We start from the raw sequence: 23,493 nt of genomic DNA on the forward strand, positions 1-23,493 counted from the left end.
GAGTGCTGCTTATCCATGAAGGCAATGGAGAATACTGAGAAGGAATGGAAGGATGGGTTAAAAGGGTTTAGGGTTAAAAGAGAAAAGGGCTTAAAGGAGTAAGGGTTAGAAGAAAGAGTTTAAGAGGAAAGAGTTAAGAGGAAGGGTCGAAGGGAAGAGTGTTATAGGTGGAAGGAAGGAAAGTCTAAGGAAGGAGGGGGGGGGAGGAAACCTTCCTAAGGAGAAAAGGAAGGAAGCAGGGTCTAAGGTGGAAGGGAAGGTTCTTAGGGGTAGTAGGTCGTATGGTAGGGTGGTAGGTGGAAGGAAGGAAAGGAAAGAAGGAAAGGAGGGTCTAAGGAAGGAAGGAGGGAAGGAAACGAGGTCTAAGGAGGAGGGAAGGAGGGTGATCTAAGGAAGGAAGGGGAGAAAATACTACTAGTTATAGTAGTATTTTAATTATAACTTTACCTTATACAATAAGAAGGGAGCGACTGTCATTCCGAGTGTTCCAAATATAGAAGAAAGAGCCGTGGTGGTGGTGGCTTTATTTAAGTCTTGTTCTGTTATTGTGGAAGAAACGGATTCGTGTGGCTCAAGGGAACATGTAGCAACTTCCTTTTCTCTAGGTGGTGGTGCACATTCCAGTTTTAATAGTTTTCCATGAATTTTTGTCTTATTTTCTTTCCAAAATGTGCTGCAGTAATCATCATCGGGTTTGTCTGTACAATGTGCATTTACGACGGTATATACTGATTTAATTCTTTCCAGGTAACCTCTATAATCCTCATTACATGTGTCTCCAGCATTCCTTGTTTGCCTATATATATAGTCAGAGCCGTGGTAATATTCGTATACATCCTTCCTCAGGTTGAAAAGGAATTTGTCAACGTCTTCGTATTTAACAGTACATTTATGCCCGTTAGTAACATCTTTCAGCGTACTATAAATTGTTCCTAGGACTTCTGAGAGCGTGTAATTATTCTGACCTATAGGGACTTGCTTCTCCAACCAGTAATAAAAAAAATGGCAAGGTGCATCTATGTACTGTATTTTTTCAGTGTCGATCGCATAGTCCCCTTTTTTTTTACATGCATAACAATAGGCATGCATGATTTTCTCCCTGAAATTAAGGAGTCCCGTATACCTATTTAACTCATTATTTAATTTATTCCTCCATTGTTGAGTCCAGCCATCACTCTCATCACATTCGTTCGATGCCCCCCAGAATTTATTATAGAAATCCGCATATGCAGGTAAACTCTGTGGCTGCAGAATCTGCAAATATATAGTTGGCACGGAAGTAGAGTGTGTCCATTGTATACATATATATATACATTGCATGTATATTCCTCTCACACATTTTTTATTCTATTTTGCAGTATGTCTGAAGTGCTATATCCTCCTTATATGCCCCCTTGATGTGTAAAAGAGAAGGGCGAACCCTGAGTATGCTTACCTTTCCGGATGATGCCATTGTTAGTGTATATTTTTTCTTTGTATATATATTCTACTTTAGATATTGTTTATATATTTAGTATAAGGGGGGGGAAGGAAGTGTTGTATGTATGCAAAATTTTACCTACCTGTTTGTTCTATAACTATGAATATGAAATAGGACTATTAAATTTTGCACTCTTCCTTACAGCACACACACTGCTCAAAACTTTTAAAGGAACAATGATAATACATTATACAAATATATATAAGATAATCATATGTGCACATATATAATTAAGCTAAAAATAGGAATAAATGCATGGGCATAATGAAGTTAAAAAAAAAAAAAGAAAAAAGAAGAATAAGGTAACATTACTATGTAGAAGTAGAACATGTATTAAAGGGTAAGGGAACGAGGAGTGAAGATTAGTTCAAATAGTGCATAATGTGCATATATTCATTCATACAAATGAATTGTTCATGGTGTATTTGTCAAAAGAGAGATAGGAATAGAAGTTCAAAAAGTTTATTATTACTGAGTGTTCTTAAAACAAAAGATAAAGAAAAAGGGGAACATGAACACATTAACATGTGCAAAAAAATATATAATGTGCACACAAGGAGGAAGAGAGGAAAAAAGCTCAAATAGTATAGTACATAATGTAACATGCACATCCTTCCCATATGGTTGAACTGTTTGTATAAATAATTATGGGGAAAAAGGAAAAAAGGGAAAAGAAAAGAAGTTATTATTACTACTGGGGTGTCATGAATAGAAAAGGGGGGAGGGGGGTATGGTGTAAAAAAATGTGTTATTATATAAGGAATGTATGTGTACATCTCCCTTCTTATTCGAAAAAGAAATAACACTCACCTAATTGTTCCTAATTATACCTTTTTCCATTCCTTCCCCATTTAATTCCCTAAGTTCGTGCACACTCTACCTATTACATATGAATACATGTACACATGTGAGGGAGGGAAGGGGGGGGAGGAATATTGCACATGTGCATATGAACTATACTATATGTATTTGTGAGTAGTTTTTAATTATCACTTTTAAATAACCATTAAGCATAAATGAGTAATGCAAGCAGAAACTTTTTATTAGGAAAGAAATCACATTCCTATGCAATCAGAAATAAGAATAAATAAGTAATAATATAATGTTTCTATGAACAGTCACATGCAAAGAGCACAAATGTAACAACACACCATACAATGGTAGAATAAATGTATAAAAAGGAACGTGTGTAAAAAAGTGTATCCTCCTCTTTTGTTTTTTTTTTTGACTTCTTTTTTTGTCATACCAACACATAGTTGTTTATATGTGTATGCATTATACATATATACATATGCTGATTCTAATACGTACATGTATGTGTGTGGCATAGTACTACTATTCAAAAATTGAAGGAATGTGTAATATTCACAGAGAGAGTGAACAAATTTCAATATTCATAATCATCAATAGTCATTATCGAATTAGCAAAATCTTTATATTCTTCTCCATTTTTTTCGAATATATAGAGGAGTTTAATATAGATTTATTATATACAGAAGAATATACATAAACCATGTCAGCAGTCGTAAGGGAAAAATTTTATGTTGCTCCCACGTACTTCCGCTTGTTTATAATGTTCATATACATATGATATACGCCGACCTTCGCACGTAATATAATAAAATCAAAGGGAAAATCTGTATAAACTTACACTTGCATATTCCACTTTTCGGGAATTATATATTTGCAGCAGCTGGATCGGCAGAATTTACCTTCATATATAAAGTTCTATAAGCAATTCGACGAAAGCAATGTGGAATGTAAAAGTGGATGCGATAATAATATAACAAATGTTACAGATAGATGTAAGGGAAATAAATGTAATGTTACAATAGACCGAATTAAGAAAGCACTGGGCTATATATACCATGAATGCGGAAAAGATAAGACACCATCCAAAGAGGAAGCTTACCACTTCTTTTATTATTGGTTGGGAGATAAATTATCGAAGAGTGAAGAGGGACGTGCCAATTTTCTAGCTGAAATAGGTCTTATTTGCGACGCTATAAATGATTCCTGTACATCAGGACAAAAATGTGGAATTCCCCGTGATAATCCTGAACCGAGCACATTCGATAGTCAGAAAAAAATATTCGACTATTATTACGACTACAGTAGAATAAAGGAAAATTTAAAAAATGGTGAGCCCAACTGCCATGACAGTTGGTCAAGTTACCGTGCTGAAGTTTCCTTAGCATGTGACGTTGTGAAGGAATATTGCGCAGGAAAGGGGAAGGATGATGAGAAGGCATATTGTGAAGAATTCAAAACAAAATACCTACCATATTGTACTATGGCAAAACTGTCAGAACTGACATGTGAATTAACATCTACACAACAAAGAATAGTGTCTGCAGCAACACTAGCAGTATCATCTAAAGCGAACGAAGCCGTAAGTAAAGCTACCACCACCGCTTCCCTTACTTCCTCAATGGTCGCAGTAGGACTACAAACAATCCTTCTCCTTTTATATAGAGTAAGTACAACCATTATAAGTACATAATTATAATAGAAAAATATATTTACAATTATAATTAAAGTAATATTTACAATTATACTTAAAATTGAAACATGGCGAATGTGTAAACAATATAACGAATAGATACTACTTCTACGATCAGTAGACATAGGAATAATCTACATTATATATAGGTATACAATACATGTTCCCACGAATCCCCTTTTAACCTTTTCCTCCTTTAAACCCTTCCTTTTAACCCGGAACCCTTTCTTCTTTTAACTCTAAAACCGAAATCTTACACCCACTTCCTTCTTTTTAAGTCTTTTCCTTTTAACCCCTTTCTTCCTTCTTAGTATACTCCATTATCCTCCTGGTTTGGTAACCATCCTAATGGAGGAGGAAGAGGAACAAGGAAGAAAGGATCAAATCGACGACAACAATTTGACGAATTAACAACAGACACTTCCACTATAGGCTACACGGAAAGTTCGGAAACAAATTCCATACTTGATCCGACGGTACGCTCTGCTAGCCCATACACAGGACCGTCTACAAGACCGTCTACCAGGGGAGCAGGATCAAATACACCGAGTCTCCAGAATATAGGTTATCATAGCACATAGAACACTGAAGAACTGCCTTCTCCTGCGCCAAAAATCATAAAATGTGTGTAAGGTTCCTCCTTAAAACTGTAATGTTCCACACCGGAAACTACAGTGACTCAACAGTTCTCAGTACGTAACCACAGTAACCACGAAATGTAAGCAAAAAAAATTTATAAAAATGCATATATATAATTCAATTTACTTTTTTGTACCAATGAGTATACATGACAATAATGTACGTATACTACGCGCGCCGTTTACAATAATATTTTGGTATATATTTCTATAGTAAGCTAATAGGAACTAATGTCTGCGACCCCCAAGAAAAGAAAAGCAATCTTACATATTTATGCAAGAAAAGGGGGTACATTCCTATGTCCCTATTTTTCCTATCTGCGCTTTTCCTTACTTGGATAGTGTACATAAAGAGCAACAAAAGCAGAATTAAAGAAGAAATGTTGCTCCTAAGAATAAAATTTACGTAAGAAAATATCGGGAGAACACACTTCTTCATGTTGGGCCTGTTCCCTGTCGCTTTCTTTTTTTTTTTTAATTTTTCCAAATCAAAATAAGAAGAAAACGGAAAAATGCAATATATTATTGTTTAATGATAAAAAAAAAAAAAAAAGAAAAAAAAGCGCATATTATGGTATATAAAAACTTTGGCTATGCACGCGAATTGTTCTCTCAATTGCAAAATGCTTCGTACATCTTCAAACCTCACAAATAATATTTGCACTGCGGGGCTCAGCTGTGCAGTAGCTGAATTCTTCCCGTTCCCCTTTTTCGTTTTCCTTTTTTTTTTTTTTTTTTTGCCCAATTTGTGAGCACATCGCACGGGGGGTAAAGTATAACCCAGATGGGCATCAAAACAAATAGGCCTACTTGTATGAACATAAAACAGAAAAAGGGAAACATGCGTTAATGTACAAATTGGCCAAATAAATATAGCGGAATGAATATTTACATGTGCGTGCAGTTTGAAGAACACTTCATCTTCAAATAATTTTCTCATTTTCCCTTTTTGTTGCATTTGTTGTGGAAATTTCTCTGCGTTTCATTTTACAACTCTGAGTTGGCTTCCTCCGCGTTGGTAAAACTAAACTTGGGGACCGTCTTCACGGTAAAGGGAACCAAATTATCGACAGAAGATTTGCCCATCATCATTTGTGTGATGAAATTTCTGATGGACTGTTCAGAATAATTCCCCTTCAAAATGGAATAGACATTTTTAGAAAAGCTAATAGCAATAACAGTGGGGAAACCGAAAGTAAGATTTAACTTCTGCACAATATCTAGTTGGTCTCCTGCTTGAGTCCACAAGAAAGTGACTGGTAACGTACTAACGTCTTTAATAACATTGGTAAGTATCTGCACATAGGATTTGAAATAACTCAGTTCAGTGTCTTCTTTGTTTGGTAAAATGGCTAAGAGACATACGTCTTTTTCGCAATATTCGTCAAACACTTGTTGGGAAGTTAACTGAATTACTTCCTTCTTTTCTGAATAGTATTTTAAAAAAAATTGATACATGTCCTCTACCGTTCTAGAGTCGTTATATTCTATAGCACTATGTGATTTTTTCTTTCCTGACGGGAATAACCTAAAAGATGGATAGTGCCTTATTTGATAAGTTTGCGCTGATCGTTGTTCCACTGTAGCGTCTATTTTCGCAATTCGTGCGTTCTTCAAATGGGCTACTTTTTTTGCTAGTTGGTCGAACATGGGGTGTATCGGTTTACTGTGTCCACACCATGGAGCGTAGAAAAAGACAAACCAGACGTTCTCATCATTCTGTAACACACTGTTATCAAAATTGCCATCATTTAGTATAATTACTTTTCCATCGTTTTTTTTTTTTTCCTTTTTTTTTATAGGAGCTTTTATTCATATCATCGAGGTCGATATTTAGTTCCTTCAAACGGTGCTTTTTTATACTATCATATACAAAGGAAACCACTTCTTTTATTTTGTAATTTCCATCAAATTTCTCCATATTTTTTTTACTGTCGTTTGCGAAGAAAACGTGTATACTTGGGTAGGTTTCAATTTTGTACTGGTTAATTATATCTTCATTTTTTACGGCCAAAATTGTTATGTCGTCTTTTATCGTCTTGGCTATGCTGGTAAAGTCGTTCGCAAACCCCCTGGAGGCTCTGCACCATGTTGCGTAAAATTGCACTAGGCAGACTTTTTTGCTACTTAGCAACTCCTCGAACTCTTTGGGACCTTCCACTGTTTTGATTTCTTTCACATTTGAGTACAGACCCAAGGCGTGCCTGGGGCACAGGCTGGCGAGGAGCACCAGCGAGCAAATTAGGGGTCCCACGGGCTTCATCCTCGTTCGGGTACACCGTCGATCGTGGCGTCCAGCGTAGCGGGGGAATGAAAAGGAAAAGAATAGGAACGGAAAAGGAAAAGAATCGGAACGGAAAAGGACCGGTACTCACGGAGAACTGACCCCTGAGCCGAAAAAAGCCCTTATTTTTCCAACTTCCTATACATACGTATACTATGGCAGTTAACAAAGGCGGCTCCTTGGGGGGGGACCAAAATGGGAATGTAGAAACGGTTTAACAGTGTACCCTCGTAGGCATGTTTGGCAGGTGCTCTGCGGGGCTAGCTTAGAAATGAAGAAAAAAAGAGAAAACAAAATGAAGTGAAAAAAAAAAAAAAATAATAAATAACCGTGCCATGCGCATTGCAAATTCGACCGATTGAGTTGGAAGGGGTAAGCCGGAATGGCCGTAATTGTGAAGGCGAATTATTTTGGTGCTACTTAGCAGAGCTACTTTGTAGTGCTCCCCTTGGGCCTATTCATACCGGCGGCACCAAATTAACAGCCTCGATTTGTGGAATGCGGCAGGGCTTAACCAAATGGTAAGGAGTGACACTTTTAGGAAAAAAAAAAAAAAAAAAAAAAATATAATAAACCAAAAATGGAACAGGAAGCTTATGTGCAGGATACTAAGCGGTGGAAAAAAAAAGGAAAAAAATGAAGGAACCAGTATACTATACGCAAATGGGAAGTCAAACAAGTACATGCCTTAATCCCTGCTTGGTAGAAATACCTACATTCGCTTACATGTGCACACGGGCAGAACTATTGCAGAATTGAGGGAATTGCAAAGGAACCGAAAAATGAAGGCACCCTCCAAAAAAAAAAAGGGCTAGGAAAGCTTGGCATAATTTAGGACTAATTTTATTAGTAATATAATATCCTACTAACGCGTGCCCCGACGGAAGGAGAAGCCACCGATTAAAAGGCGTAATCATATGGTCTATTTTAAGATGAACGTGGTGTGGCCGCTGCAAAAACACCGCCCATGTGTAAGGGTGGGCAAAGTAATCAACCAGACGCTGTTGTGGGTAAAAAATTGCCCGAATGTGTACGTGCGGGGTGGCACCTGAGGGTCTGCCTTACACGCCGTTCTGTGGCGAAAAAGTGCATCAATAAGCATATGCATGCGTAAATGCAAACCTTTTATCGCCGCAGAACGACTCACTCCCCTCTCTCATCCTCTGCTACATCACTTCTGCAACCAAATAGTAGGCGGCCAATCTTTCCGAAAAGGTAGAATATCATTTCTGCGCTTTATTTCCCAAGAAGAAAAATAAAAAAGTGCCACAAGCCATGTTCCTGTAACCCCCCAAAGGGAGACGTAAAATTGGAAACGCAATCCACACGTTGTGTTAACATATTTGTACAATTTGTTCATATAAACATGTGGAAGGGGGGGGAAATAAAATAAATAAATAAATACATAAAAAATAAAAAAAAAAATACCCGCCACAGTTGAACACTACACAATAAACGTTGATTACTTTCTGCTAAAATGATATAAAAAAGAAAATTATGGTTTCCATTTTTTGCGCTCCGTTCATGGCGTGCCTCCTATACATACGTGTGACCCATTTCCAAGAGTGACGGGCTCGCCCCTCTGTTTTTATACGATTACGACGTCGCTCCAACATTTTTGCAAAGGATGTTGCAGATTTTTTTATGTTCCCTCTGGGCTAAGTAGTGCGCATTATGCAGAATGCAATAACATCGTTTACGTGAATAGGGTGCTCTTTATGAGGGGGCAAATTGGAATAATTGCGAAATGGGAAAAAGTTCCCTTCTTTCAGATGAGATAACTGTGATAACTCTGCGCCTCTTTAAAAAGGGTTCCGCGGTGCAAACTCCGTTTCAGGAAATTATATCCTCCGTTTTTATTGCCTGCATTCTGCTATAACTTATCGGAAGAGTGCGGCGAAAATGAAAACGTTTCCCTGAAGCGGAACTCAAAAAGAAAAAGCTAGATGCGCGACGTAATACACGTACATATGCGAAAGGACGTGCGCTTAATATAATCCCGACAAGGTTATAAAAGAAAAAAAAAAAAAAAAACATATCGAAGGAAGAAAAAAATTAAGCAACAGTTAAAAGGCAAAGTTGACACCAAAATTAACCTTATTTTGCAATTCGCATTTTCCTTAAATGTATAATTGATGCCTACATGCTTGCAGCTGCCGTGCCAGGTAATTTCATTTTTGAATACCCGGGCGCAAAATGGTAGGCGTATTTTTTCCCCGTCATTTTTTGTAAACATGTATGGTTATTCTTGGTTATGCCAAATTTTGAGCGACTGGACTGGCGAGTTTAATTTCTTTACCAAGCAGAGTGGTTTCCCCCGTGAATAGCGCTGCTTCGGCAGGTCCATATTTTTTTTTGCAACTTTTACAAGACCATTTTTTCTACATTACCGATGACCGCTTTAGGAGGCAATTTTATCCTCGCAGAACGTATGCACTTATAATACGCTGCTTCTGGGAGAAGGTACCAATTTTCTTTGGTCTGTGACCCCTCAGAGCGTACATTTGAAGAATTGCGCCCGAACCAGGCATAGACCAATCCTGTGAATTGAGAACAAGATAACCGAAGAGGGAGCGAATAGTGGGCAACGCATGGGTACTCCCGCCGGCGCGCATAAAAAGGTATCCACGTGTTCCTATGGATAGGCTATACCCACCTCGCCGACCGCGCAACAACAACAACAACAATAACAATAACAGTAACAGTAACAATAATAATAATTATAACAACTTGGAGAGACTTCCCCTCCAGCCCCATGTGCGGTGACGCATCAGACAAATGGATAAGTTTAAAAAATGCAAAAAGAAAAATTTGGGGAGTCTGAAGAAGACGAAGAGTTTTATTAAAAAAAAAAAAGACCGCTCGCATGGCAATAGTAGGGGGAACAGCGCGACGAAGGACTTAATCACAAACGTAATTATAAAATATGTGAACCAGAGGAAATATGAAAAGCAGAAAAATGGAGCAAACTTGGGAAATGAACACTATAGGGAATTTTTTGCAGACGAAAATGCAAGCGAAATATTGAAGGAACGATTATTTGGAAAAAAAGAAATTGCAGAAATAGATATCCTTAAAAATTGCCTCCTTTTTAATGAAAAAAATGAACTTCTTCAAAAAATAAGTTACACAATTCTGTATGACGTTATAAAAAAATGTATAGACCACGAACATGTTTTGATGAAAGTGGAAGAATTAGGATTCACAGCTGAAAATATAAGAGACAAAAATGACGAACATGTGAACATATGCTCCAAGTACAAAGCTGAGGTTTTTTTTCTGTACATATATAAAAATTTAAAAGCTATAAAAATTACCAAAAATTTTCAATTGCTGTGCAAATTTATGAGTGTGATGAAATTTGTGACGAATATAATGCCCTATATGTATAAGGTAAAATTTTTATTTTCACTATGTTCCATTTTTAATATATACCAAAAGGAGTGCGAGAACAGTAAGCTACAGCCAACGGTGTTGGGCATCACCAAAAGGGCGGGTTACAAGCAGGGCGATAATGGAGCCACACAGAATGACACCCTTTTTGTCAGTTCGGATGAGGAAGACCAATTTTTCCATCTCTTTTTTGAGCTCCTAAATGAGTTAATAAATTTGAATGAGAATTATAACACGTACGATGATTACTACCGGATGTTTAATTTCTTCGTATTAAGGTGGATATTAGTCTACTTCCAAAATAAGCACCCTTTTTTTGCCAAGGGGAAGATGGTGCATTCTTTGGCCAAGGTGAAGTACGTCATGCTGTTATTCACGCTGTTGAAGAAGCTACACGAAAGTGCAAATGATATGGCAGATCGGGAGAGCAAGCTTAGTGACGGAAGAGGAAACGCACTAAGTGGGACCCACATGGGGATCAATAATCAAAGTGCAGAGGTAGACTATACCATTTACAACCAACCTGAGGATGAAAGTACAAATGCGCTTCTCTTTCCAAACGAACAGCCGGCCTTCTTTAAAGAAGGAATGACCCACCCCAGTGAAGCAACCCTTTTGGACGTTCTATACCAAAATGGGAACTTAAAAAATGAGAAAATAAAAAGTAACAAAGTCGAAATGAAGAGCATGTTGGAGAGCTTTTACGATAAGGTGGATATGCACGTAGAAACAGGGTTCAAAGAAGTGAAGGATACCATGAATACTCTAACGCAGAGTGTATTTATGACGGCATACAACTTAATTAGCAGCATGCACATTGTGCATAGGCACATCGCATTGCTACATTTTTCTTTTAATTTTTTAAAAATGAAGGTTTTTGAATATTCCTACTTCATCATTTTCAATGCATTCCAATTGCTTAACAAATTATTAACGGTCCAAAATTTTGCAATTCATCCGATGATCTTTTTGGCCACCCAAGAAGTTTTCACCTTTTACGAAAACGTTGTCATTCATTTGTATAAGGGAAAAAATGACCCTCAGGAGGAGTTTTATCAATTTTGCGAAAAGTTCAATTCCAAGCACAGTGGAGTCTATGCAGCCATTTTGAAAAGAATTTGGAGCTTGTACATGCTCATAATTTCGGATGAATATGTTACAAGAGAGAAAGGAGGAACCCCCAGTGAGGAGAACACGCATTTTATTCTTAACAAGATGGAAGAACAACAAGGCACACCAGACTTTAGCAACAAATTAACAACTGTGTTAAGGATCACCGATTTATACTTCCCAACAGAGTACAAAATGATTATCCTCAAATCTGCAGATGAGACATACAAAAACTGTCTGACGAATTGTCTATCTAAGATATTTCGCATACTAAGCTTCAGCACCTTTTTTGAGGAATATTTTTTTTTCTCCAGCAGGGAGTTGCTGTCTAAGGATGTGTTTATACTGAACAGAGTTTTAAAAGATACCAACAAAACATATTATGGAGGAAATTTCAAATTTCTGATCAATTTTTTCTACCCTCTACTTATGCATTTCATCGATTTGTACGAAAAAGAAGAAGAGTACAGCATTAAGAAGAAGTGCTTTTTAAGTTATATAAAAAATATATTGGTCCATTTCTCGCGGGCATTAAATGACTGTATCAATTTGTACTACTTCCTTTCTACCAACGTGGAAGACTTATACATATTAGTGACCAAGTTCACCAACTGTAACGATTTCCACTTGCTGCCACTGTTTGTTAACTTTTTTGAAAATTTTTATCTGTCCACCCTGAAGGCGAACGGTCAAGGAGCGCAGTGGTCCCCCCAAAGTGCAGATTATGACAAGGAAAGGAAAGATGTTAAATGCAAATATAGCCTCATAAATTTAGAGAAAAATAATTTCTTCTTAAATCACATTTCGGACAATTTGCTGAAAATATTTTTGCCAAGATTTATATCCATCGTGACGTCTCATTATGAGCAGAAGTTTGCCAACGTTGGTTTTCAGTCGAGTGATAATAGGGCCAGTGTATCCATGGCCATTGAAAGTTTTTCAAATTTGCTACACGTTTCTCTACATTTTTCTTCCGACGCAAATTTGAGTGAAGTGTTAAATCTGCTGGAACAGCTTATCCTGAGGAACGAAATTGAGAAGGAAATTTATTCCCTCATTAGCATAATCATTGTGCTGAAAATTTTAACTCCATTTTTTACCTATGAAGAACTCACCCTCTGCTCTTTGTATTATCAGAAGTTGCTGCATTTGGTGGGAGAACTGGTCAGTAGGAAAATGTCCAAAGCGGGCTCAATTATCGGCATGAGGGGGAAAAGGGCCAACAGAGGTGGTCGCCCCCAAGTGGAAAAACTTACAGGAGGAGACAATCACCAATTGGGAAGAGCAGAAAACAGTTGTTATGTCAACCCCATCAGTGTAAATACAAATGGACAGTTTGAACATCCAACCCAGGTGAATGGAAACCATGGAAACTTGATGGAGATTAACTGCGTTAGCGTCCCCTTTGAAGACGCTCCCCAGGTGAAGGATACCAACTCTGAAGATCCCCCTGCAGGTGGCAAACCCAGACGAAATCCCAAGAACACCACGCGAAGGGGAAACAAAGACCAAAATGGTATCGGCAAAAAGGGAAAAATTAAAGGCCTCATTAAAAAGGAAAAGCGAAAAAACGAATCAGCAAAAAAGGAAAAGGCAAGAAGAACAAAAATTACGAAAGAGTTAAAAATGGACATTGAAAAGTACAAATTTGTTAGGATCCTCATATATGACAATGTTGCGGCGCTGTTTAAATATTTTGGTAATATATTTTCAAAAAAAAATAGCTCCAGTGGAGGGGTCAGCAGGAATATCGGGTGCACTGCCAGTGGGACATGCGAGACCGTACCAAGTGGCATGCACCACATGAGCAAAAACGAGATGCTGATCCTTAGCAACATATATATGGACGGAAGAATAGTCCAAAGCAGACTCCCCAGCATGATGACGAAGGAGAATATTTTCCCCTTTTTCGACAACCTAGACAACTATAATATAAATAAATACATTAAGAAGTTTTACGTGTACTTAAATGGCCTAACGTTTTATCTAAAAGAAGGGAAACTTCTCGATAGGGATTACTGCCACGACTTATTTTTTGAAATTCTGCCCCTCATAATGAAGGCCTTATTTTACATCAATAAAAAGTTTACCACCAAGTTGAGGAGAAATAGCCTATTCGAACACATAATCCAGTTGGGGTCATCAAATTTGAAAACATTATTTCTGCACGTGACGCCGGGTTTGTTGGTGGAAGAAGCGAGTTGCAAGAAGATAGCCATTTACCTTCTCTACTTGCTTGTAAGAAGGTACAAAATTGAGTATGGGGACCAGGTGCAGTTATTCAGTGTTTGCGTGGCCCTATCGAATAGTAGTGAGAAGAGCCTGTTAAAGATTTTCGTAAAATTTTTGCTAACATGTGTGCAACACTTTAGAAAAGAAGTTGTCCTGGGGAATATTACAGAGCTCATGAATCTTCTTAATACCATTGCACAAATGAAGAGGGGAATTAACTACCTCATTGAGAAATTTCTATATATATTATACCACATGGTAAGCGAATCCGAGCAAGGAACTGAACAGGTGAAACCGTACGATGTAATTATGACGTACTTGTCCAAGGCGAATAGGAAAATATTCAACAAAATGGTACAGAAGAAAGGGCTCCTCGATAGTGGAAATAGGAGCGATAGAAGCAATGATGATGATGATGTGCGTGGAAGGGGAATGGTTCACCATCAGGGAAGAGACAAACTGAAAAGCAAAAGTGCGAACACAGCGGCGAACTCATCAGACGAAGGATCATCCGTCATGTCTTATGCCATGTCGGAAGATGATGCGCTGTCCGAATCGAGTGGAGCAAGTACCTACAACGATGGTGCGCTTGAGCATGGAGCAGCGCTGCAAAACAAAGGAAGAAACAAACGCGGTAAAAAAAATACAAACCAGACGAACAGGCGTAATATGAAGGCAAAAAATCAGAACCGCAGTTTAACCACCTTTTTCGATAATTTAAAAAGCATGCGAGGACAGAAGGAGACAAACTATATAAAAACCGCCATGGATAACATTCTGCAGAGCCAAAATAAAACAAAAAAAAAAAAAAAAAAAGAGAAAGGAAAAGAGGAAGAGACCAATGTTAAAATTAACAGAAACGTGAGTGATGTGCTCAACAACTTGGGAACCTCCCTTTTTAAGAACAAAGCAAAGTTTAACATCCCCTTTTCGAATGAGAAGGAAATAAACGACCTCTTTGGCGAACAGTATTTCGTGAAGCGAGGTTTGAGGAAGGAACAGAGAAAGGCAAGCGGAGGAGGAAGTCAGCCTGGTCACCATAACTCCGACGATGATGGTTACTACTCTGAGGAAGACGAAGGGGATGACGCAAATGTAGAAGTAGGCCTGGATGGAAAGATAATTATCCACCCTGCAAGTGCGAGAAATAAAAAGAAAGACGATCTGATTAGCAAAAAGTATAACGCCTTGAATGAGAAGCAAAACATGCACGCCAAACTGAAGTTACACAACAGATCGAAAAATAAAAAAAAAATGAACAACTTTGTCACGGCAGATAAAAAGGCATACACATCGAAGAAAGGAAAGGGGGACATCATCAAAAAGGACAAACTACTTCCGTACTCGTATGTTGAGTTGAAGCCAATTATGACCAAAGACAAATTTAGGACCAAAACGCTTCACGCATTTCGATCCATTAAAAATAATTCCAAAAGAAGAGCGAGGAAGGGGAAAAAGTGAAGATATGCCGCAGCTCTGCAGTGGGCCGCGTAAATGCGGTTACACTTTTTTATGTGCATTTTTCGAGGCCACATGGTTGGGCCCTACCCAAGGGAGGGGCACAGCAAATTATCCTTGTTGCTAAAGCTGGAGGGGTGAATAAAAATTGGCACGTCACTTTTTACACCCGTCCATTGCCCCCCTAGCTGTGCTCAACACCTGGACCTACCAAATTTGCTGCTCATTTACATTATCACTACCCTTTTTTTTTTCTATTGCGTTTGTACACTTGCGGTTAGCATTATTTTTCATTCTACACATTTTTGCTATTCATTATGCGTGTTGTATTTTTTTTCGACCTCCATGCATTCGCGTTTTCAACCCGTGAAATAGTGAAAACTGTATGTAAGAATGAGGAAATTTTTTATTTTGAGTGAAAAGGGTGAAGGCAAATTTGTGCCTCTTATTCACTCTCGCACAATTTGTAAATAAAAACTGAAGTGACAATTCCTTCATTTTTTTTTTAATACATTTTGTTTGCAACGAATGTATGGACTGGTCCACTCGGGGGAAAAATGACCAAGTGACACACTAAGTTGTCCCGGAAGGCAACATAGACGAAAGCGCCCAATCGGAGAAAGGTTCATCGGGCAAAGAAATAAAGTTCGTGCGTGGATGCGGCCGTGCATGTATGCGATCACGAGTGTATGCACCACGCGCTAATTTTGTGGTACTTACAAATTGCACTTGAATGTTAAGCGGATTTTTTTGTCCTGCCATGTTGCATTTGTTTGTTCGCATGCTTGCTCTTTCGGCTTTCTTGCCTTTTTTGCTTTTTTGCTTTTTTGCTTTTTTGCTTTTTTACGCCGTTTTTGCCATTTTCGCGCCTTTAGCCTTTTTCACTTTTTTACCGTTTCCCCCCCTTTTTTTTCTTTTTTTTTTTTTCCTCATTGGCGGCGTCCGTTTTTAACACCAAGGGGGAGAATTGCGCAAAACGCTGGGGTATTACACGGAAAATGGGTGAAAGCGCGTAAAAGATCCATTCTCGTCCTGTAGGGAAACGCGAAAAGTGTATCGCGCCGTAAAGCAAATCAACATAGCGCAAACCAGCGCAACGTAAAGTAACCTACTCCAGACGCGGATGTACACACTATACCCAGTGGGACGAATTGGCAAAACGGGCGAACTACGTGGGACAACCAAAAAGGGGTTATACACTACCCCAAGTATACCCACCAAGGAATAACGCCAAGCACATGACGTAAGCACTACTTCTCATTTAATATGAGTTTACTGCACGCGTGAGAATTAGCAAACCCCCAAGGGGAACAACGCTAAGGTGTATCTCCTGACAAGGGTAACCCCTACAGGAATTTGCCATATACCAATCGATTGAGGAGTTCTTTTCCCCCTAATGCTGCGCATGCAGGAAGAGGCTTCTTGTAAATATCTACACGTACGCTAATGCAATAATTTTCAGTGCCCCTTTCATGTGTGCATTTACTTGTACAAAATTGTGAAAACGTGCAACCAAATGTGAAAATGCTGAAAAGGACACTTGATGAAAGTACGGGGGCGTGCAAACATCCCCCCCAGAAGGCGAGGTCAAAATCTGTTTCCATCTTTTCGTTTTTTAAAAAAAAAAAGAAAGAAAAAAACAATTCCAATGACAGCGTGATTTCCACAAGCAACGACTCTTCTCAACTCCCCCCCGGAGAAGGGAACGAAAAAAAACGAAACAGTAAAGGCGGAAGGGAAAAACAAAATATGATGGACGAAGAATCAGCGACAGAGAATAAAAAGGAAAAATGCAAAGACAACGCCTCAAAGACAGCACATAGGACATACACACAAAATTACAACCAATACCAAGTGATGAAGAATTCTGATTTAAAAAAAAAAAGAGAAAGCTTTTTTCAAAAAATTAATATATTGCAAAAATTTAAAAATTACAAAAAAAAAAATGCCACCAGTACATTTCACGCAGGTCATAACGCAAGTTCTGCCTCCGCTAATGATGAAGACAGGGAGGAAGAAACGAGCAACTTTAGCAAAAAGGGAAGTAGCAGCCATGTGGACTACACAAGAATGTACACCAATTTGAAAAAGAACAAAGGCTACAACATAAAAGGAGAATTAAACAGCTTGAAGCAGAAGGCTCAAATGCTGCGAAATAGCTTTTATTTTAATGGGAAAAAAAAAGCAGATAAAGGAAAGCTAATCCATAAAAATGTGAACTGCAGGAGTGAAATTATTCTTAATGAAGACGAGAGAGATTCTTCTTCCTGTGAAGCAAACTCGCTATTAACAAATTTTAAAATGAAAAGCAACAAAATGAAATGTGATGAAGAAGACTCAGTAGAACAAATGGGCAACTCGGATAAGGCGCAAAAGGTAGAAAGAGAGTACATCTTCGATAGAAGCTCGAACGTCGAAGTATGGGACGAGGTGAAAAGTGTTCGGGGGAATAACACCGATGAGCAAGAGGGATTCAACTCCAACAACAATGTGATAGATTTTAACGAATACGCGTATGAGGAGAAAAGGGAAGACGAGGCCTATTTGGTTGAATCGAGCGGGGCGGAGAGTGTAATTAATGGGGGGAATGTTGCCCAAAATATTGACCCAAGTGGTGGACACGTTGAACAAGATGATTGCCACAAGGGTGACCGCAATATAGATCGTAGCGTATGGCACACCCAGGGGGAGCCAAAACGAACAAGTGAATTTTCCTTCTCAAGAAGTAATGTGGAACTGGTGCGAAAAGTGCAGTCAAACATAAACGATAACGTGAGGACCATCAATAACTACGTGATGTATAGTAACAATATGGGGGGTGCCAATATAAGGGCCCATAGCAGAACGGAGGCAACAACTACCCAAGAGGGGGAAATATTAACTAGCAAAGAAATAAAAACTACCCCTCAGTATGATAAACACACGACGAATGAAGACATACAGAAAGTGTGCACTATATCGAAAGGGCACAAGGATGACCATCACGCACAAGGGAAGAATGCATTAGAATATATTCCAATCAAAAAGGAAGAAAATCTGGCACAGAAGGAAATGATAATAAAGTTAATGTATAACAATAATGGGATTTATTTTAACCAAGATGAAAATGGGGCAGCGGGGGTTCCTTCAAGACGTGCCAGCACGGCTAAGGTTTCGTCGTACGATAAAGTGAATTCCCGTGCGTATGAAAGCAAATCTGTAAATGAAAGCAGAAGTGGAAGCACAAAATTGCAACCCATTCGGCAGCAAATTACATATGAAAAGGTGACGAATCAGACAAGTGGTAAAAATAATTTTTCTAACGTATATAATGAAGATGCACATAAAAAGTTTAGCAGTCCAAAGGCTAGTAGGGGGCATTACTGGGGAGGTAAATCTCAAGTGACTGTACCAATGGGGGATACCCATTGTATAGGTAACCCCCAAGAGAAGCACAGCAGTGGAAATGCCAAAGAAGAAAAAGAAAAAAAAAAACACCAAAATGGCACCATAGATGAGGAAATCGGAGGAGGAAAAAAAGACAACATAATTAATAAGTACCTTATCGACCCGTTATATAATTTATTTGTTCAACCCAAGGAAGAAACGGATGACCCACACGTTCGGAACAATAACGTTAATTTGCTACCCCCCCAGGGGGAGAGAAACTACACCAACGAATTGCAAAAAACGTACAGAGCGTTGTATGATATATATGACGGCTTATATGCAGGTGGCGTGCAATACAAAGCACATCCAAACGCAGATGGAAGGATGAACGTGGTGCAGCGCTCGTTCAGTCGAAATGTGGACGGCAACATAGGAGTGAATTCCTCCATGCAAAGTAGGGGGATTCCCCTGAATAACCAAATTGATAAGAGCAGAATATATATGTGTCCCCTAAATAGAAGCAAGTCCATGAATAAAGAAAATGCGTCACCCTTTGAGCATATTCAAAAGGAAGCCTCTAATTTGAGCGTCAAAGCTACCCACCATGGTTACCTAAATAAGGCTAGTTTGTATGATACACATTTTAATACGTTCCATTTGAAGGAGAAGAGAAGAGAACCCACGTTCATGGGAAGAGGCAATGGCAACTTCCTTAGCATGAGTGGAATTACCAACTGTTATAATGGGCCCATTAAAAATATGTGTACCCTTCTGGATCACAAATTTGTGAGAGGGAACTACTACCCCCGCCAGGAATGCCTCGCCAGTAAGTTTATGGGAAGAAGTTACACCTTTTGTAAAGAGAACCAAGGGTATAGCGGTTCCCCAGTCGGAGGGCAGCAAAGTGGCATCATGAAAAAGGCCTGTACATTTCATGGGTACCAGAAGGGCACGCAGACGGATGTACAATCACGTGGATATCCAGGATCCCCCCCCTCCGTGACCCCTATGGTATCAGGCGCGGAAAACCCCATAACCATCCACATAGCAAACACCAAGATGCACACACTGCGCAACTGCAGAACCTACTGCCCCGACGTCGTCGGAACATTGCACCCGCGGTTGAACCAAGAGTGCATCACAAGTAAAGGCGCAAATAGTTTACTACAAAATGGGAACCCAGTTAAGTGCCCCCAAGGGAACCCAACTAATGTAGAAAGTTTCTTTTCAAGCAAAGGGGTTGCAAATAACTGGAGGCAAAACAGCACAAATGTTAGACACGCCGAACAGGTTAGCAGGGACGGCCCCTATGCACAGCATAGCAAACAGGTGCCAAGCAAAAATATGAGAATTTGTACCCCTTTTCAGTGTATGACATATGGAGAGGGTAGACCAAATGGCAGCAAAAACGACTACATGAGTAGCAACTTCTACACCCCGGTGGAGAGAATAAAAAATGAAAATTTGAGAAGACTACAGAGCTATTCATCGAAGTCGAAGGCGCCTGTGTGTCTGTCAAAAAGCCAAGGGCATGGGGCAATACAGTCAAACATCCTCCACGGGGACAACAACGCAGGGGTGATGAAACGGGCAAAGAGTTTAAACCCAGCGAGGTCTTCTTCTGCGCACCTAGGTGTGTTGGACATATATGAAGAGTGCTACGTACAAAATGGGGGAGCACATGGGTTTGTAAATGGAAACAGAAATGACAACAACCTGGGAGGAGGTCATAACTATGTGGACAGCCGCAGAGTAGACGATGCACCCCCCCGTGACGCCAGTAGCAGTGCTGGTAGCTGCTCCTCCGATAAAAACATTTTATCGAATGACTGGATAGAACCGCCCTCGATTGGTCGCCATAGCAGTGTTAATGTACCACCCCGGGGTAGCTGCCAATTAAGGGAAAACAAGCAAACCTTTTTTAGAAGCAATTCATCGGATGAGACCATTCGTGAGAATTACCCAATTCAAGACCTGGAGTTTGAGGGAAAGGACAAGATGGATGAGCCCCCAGTTAGCCATTCAAATAACGATGAAGATATTGAGCTTTATGCTGTTAGTCTGGAGCAGGATGTGGAGAACAGTGCGTTTGAGGTGGACCATGAAAATGGAGAAGTTGTTAATTTGGGTAGGGACCTCTATGAGAATTCCCCAAATGAGGAGGCTTCTCACCAAAGAAACGACAATAGCGGTCATCAGAGTAGCACTGAAAAGGTGATCAGTTGTGATGGAAACTGGGACACTCCATCTGTTTATTTCACCTATGAGGGGGAAGAGCCCTTATGGACTGCCCACAATGGTAACGTGGAAAGTAATTCCTTTGAGGATGAATACAACTGTGAGAATGGCACTAACAGTTCGGATTTGATAGACGAGAAGAGACCAGAAAAGGTTAACCACCATCCTATTCGTACTGTAATGCGGCACAATTTTAGGACAGAAGAAGAAAGGACAAGTCGAGATAGTTTACCTTCCCCAGTGGATGATTATCTGCACAGTTATGACAACTACAGTGAGGAAAAAAAAAATGACAGCGCTCCGTATACCCGTATCAAATATGATAGGGGACATAAAACGGAAGAAGCACCCCATAAGGAAAATTACAATTCTAAGGGGAGAAATATCAAGTTGAAAAAAATAACAAATAAGAAAATTTCGCAAAATGGGAAGGTGAACTCTAATTCGAGTAAGAGTAAAATATGGCCAAGTGGTAAGGAAACAAGTGAAGACATGAAGAAAAAAAAAGGCGTCGTGAAAAAGGTCAGCAGTGCGCTATCTACAAGTTTGAAAAGAAAAAAAAAAGATGCCCCAAATGGAGCGGCAAATCAAAGTAAAGTAATCAGACAGGGTACCCCAACGGGGAGGGCACCACCAAGTGTCTCCCCCTCAAAGAGGAACAAAAGTAAACCCACTTCTAAAAGAACAAACAGTCTCCACAGGAATGAAAATGCAAAACATTTTAACATAGTAAACACTGTGGAGGAATCTGTACAGGTTAATTACAACATAGGGGAAAATAAATTTAACTACAAAAAGGAAAGTATCGTAAGTTCCAACAACGCGGTATGCATTGTGAACAAGTTAGCAGATGAAGCAATGAAAATGAAGACGAGGAAAAGGGTCGGACAAGTCAAAAATAAGAGTAAGGATCCCAGAGGGTGTGAAACTTACTCCAGTACATCCATTCAACGGGAAGACTGTAATTTTGTGGGGTCTATTTCGGGTAGTTCAGTTCCACTGTGGCCAGAGTGCAATTTCGTGGGGTCCTTTTCCAGCATGTCCATCAAAAGGGGAAACTGTAGTATTGAGAGACGTTATGCATACTTGGGTGAGTCCCCCTCGGATGGGAATGGACCCCCGCCGGTTGGGAGCTTCTCCAGAAGGTCAGCTAGTGCAAGGGACAGTGTAAAGAAGGTGAAAAAAATAAAAAAGAATGGAATGTTTTCGGAGAAGCAAGAAAAAAAGGCCACTCAAATTTCGTCTACCCGCGTGCAGCTTAAAAATAACGAAAATGCAGAAAAAAAAAAAAAAAAAAAAAAAAAAAAACACGTGTACGAAAGGGAGAAACGAATCAATTTTCGACTTCGCCACCACGGGGGAGGAGAATTCAAGCGTAACGAGGGAACCCCTCTGGGGCCCAAAAAAGGATACGGAAAAAGAAATGGAAATGAAAAAGGAGAACTCAGTTAACGCCCTTATCAAGAGCAACCGAATGATGCTGCAGATAGAGAGGGCAAACAGTAATTCCATCTCGAAGGAAAAGGTGCATGATGAAAAGGGGGATTCAGTAAATATAGAAAGGGATACGTATATATCAAGCAAAACAGACATGGTGCAAACGTTGCCAGAAGATTCCTTCTACGAACAAGTCAAACAAATGAATCATATATTAAGCAATAAGAACAACAGCCATTTTTTAAATGGAATAAATTTAAACCACCTAATAGCAATTGAAAAGACATTTATCAATACCAATGTGTTCATTAACAAACAGGTAATTACCCTTAGCACTAGGAGTGCAAAAGGAGGGAAGACCAAAAGGGGAAGTAGTCCACATGAAGGCATTCTCTATGACGACAATTTTAGCATTGTCTACTTAGAGAAAGATATTATCTACTTAAAGAAAATTTTTTTAAAAAAAATTCTGTCCATATTATTAAGTCACGCGTCCTCATTTAGAGAAATAAAAATAACTATTCTGTTGTTATATTTTTTTGTTTCCTTGGAGGAAGGTAGTGTTATTTCCCCCAGTGTGTACCCCCTCAGCCTAATTAATTCTTTAATACAAAAATTCAACTTGAAAGTGCGCAAGAAGTTAAAACGGGGTGATGAAGTAGAAGGTGCCTCGCCTAACAGTTTTGCCTCCACGGCTGCAGATGGTTATTACGACAATGTGGGCGTGCAGAGCGATGCATCGAAAAAGGGCTCCTTCGATTGCCTCTTCATTTGCGACGGGAAGAACTATCTATGCGTGAATGACAACTCACTGCCCGGAAAAACGTACAGAACCAAAATTAAGCTGAACAACCTCATTGGTTACTATCACTACATCAACTTAAACAGATTGACGTACTACCTGGAGCGGGCCAGTAGCGCTTACAACAAGGCGGCAAAATAAGGAGACCTACGAGCTCGGTGTGTTACTCTGGTACCACGCCGCTTCACCACGAGTATGTTTCGTTTTTGCACTGCCTTTTTTGCACCCCTTTTTTATGTTTCCCGTAAAAGGAAGTTGCAACTATATGTGCACATGTACCGTGCGATTGGTGGTACACGGGAAAAAAAAACAAAATGATGTACCACCAGTGGGTACTGAATGAACACATTCGGCACATGGATGGAGGGGGGTAAAGTTCCCAAAGGAGGGTTTAATTCGATCGATTAATTTTTTTTTAATTTGCTTATTTACGAGGGAGCACTGTTAAGAGGGGCATGGGGAAGGGTTCCCTTGGGCGACTTGCCACCATTTGGCATGTTTTCTCCATCGTTCTTTCCCCAATTGGGTACCCCAAAGGAGCTCACATGG

General features: G+C 39.4%; 4 protein-coding genes across 4 annotated transcripts; 3 read left to right on the forward strand and 1 right to left on the reverse strand.

Moving 5' to 3' along the window:
- Positions 1-2,993: 2,993 nt before the first annotated feature.
- PCOAH_00026800 (KIR-like protein) lies at positions 2,994-4,018 on the forward strand (the record flags this gene model as incomplete). Its single annotated transcript, XM_020059485.1, has 3 exons — positions 2,994-3,005; positions 3,171-3,920; positions 3,956-4,018. 3 exons carry the CDS (start codon positions 2,994-2,996, stop codon positions 4,016-4,018), a joined length of 825 nt encoding a protein of 274 aa, XP_019914886.1.
- Positions 4,019-5,608: 1,590 nt separating this feature from the next.
- On the reverse strand, positions 5,609-6,884 carry PCOAH_00026810 (Protein disulfide isomerase; the record flags this gene model as incomplete). Its single annotated transcript, XM_020059486.1, has 2 exons — positions 5,609-6,135; positions 6,386-6,884. The coding sequence occupies 2 exons, from the start codon at positions 6,882-6,884 to the stop codon at positions 5,609-5,611; spliced, it is 1,026 nt and encodes a 341-aa protein (XP_019915018.1).
- A 2,799-nt stretch (positions 6,885-9,683) lies between these two features.
- PCOAH_00026820 (Uncharacterized protein) lies at positions 9,684-15,101 on the forward strand (the record flags this gene model as incomplete). The annotated part of the gene is made up of 1 exon (XM_020059487.1): positions 9,684-15,101. The coding sequence occupies one exon, from the start codon at positions 9,684-9,686 to the stop codon at positions 15,099-15,101; it is 5,418 nt and encodes a 1,805-aa protein (XP_019915157.1).
- A 1,521-nt stretch (positions 15,102-16,622) lies between these two features.
- PCOAH_00026830 (Uncharacterized protein) lies at positions 16,623-23,085 on the forward strand (the record flags this gene model as incomplete). Its single annotated transcript, XM_020059488.1, has 2 exons — positions 16,623-21,956; positions 22,069-23,085. 2 exons carry the CDS (start codon positions 16,623-16,625, stop codon positions 23,083-23,085), a joined length of 6,351 nt encoding a protein of 2,116 aa, XP_019914812.1.
- Positions 23,086-23,493: the final 408 nt, after the last annotated feature.

This window comes from Plasmodium coatneyi, chromosome 9 (genome assembly GCF_001680005.1).
Source record: "Plasmodium coatneyi strain Hackeri chromosome 9, complete sequence".
In the NCBI taxonomy this organism is placed as follows: Eukaryota; Apicomplexa; class Aconoidasida; order Haemosporida; family Plasmodiidae; genus Plasmodium; species Plasmodium coatneyi.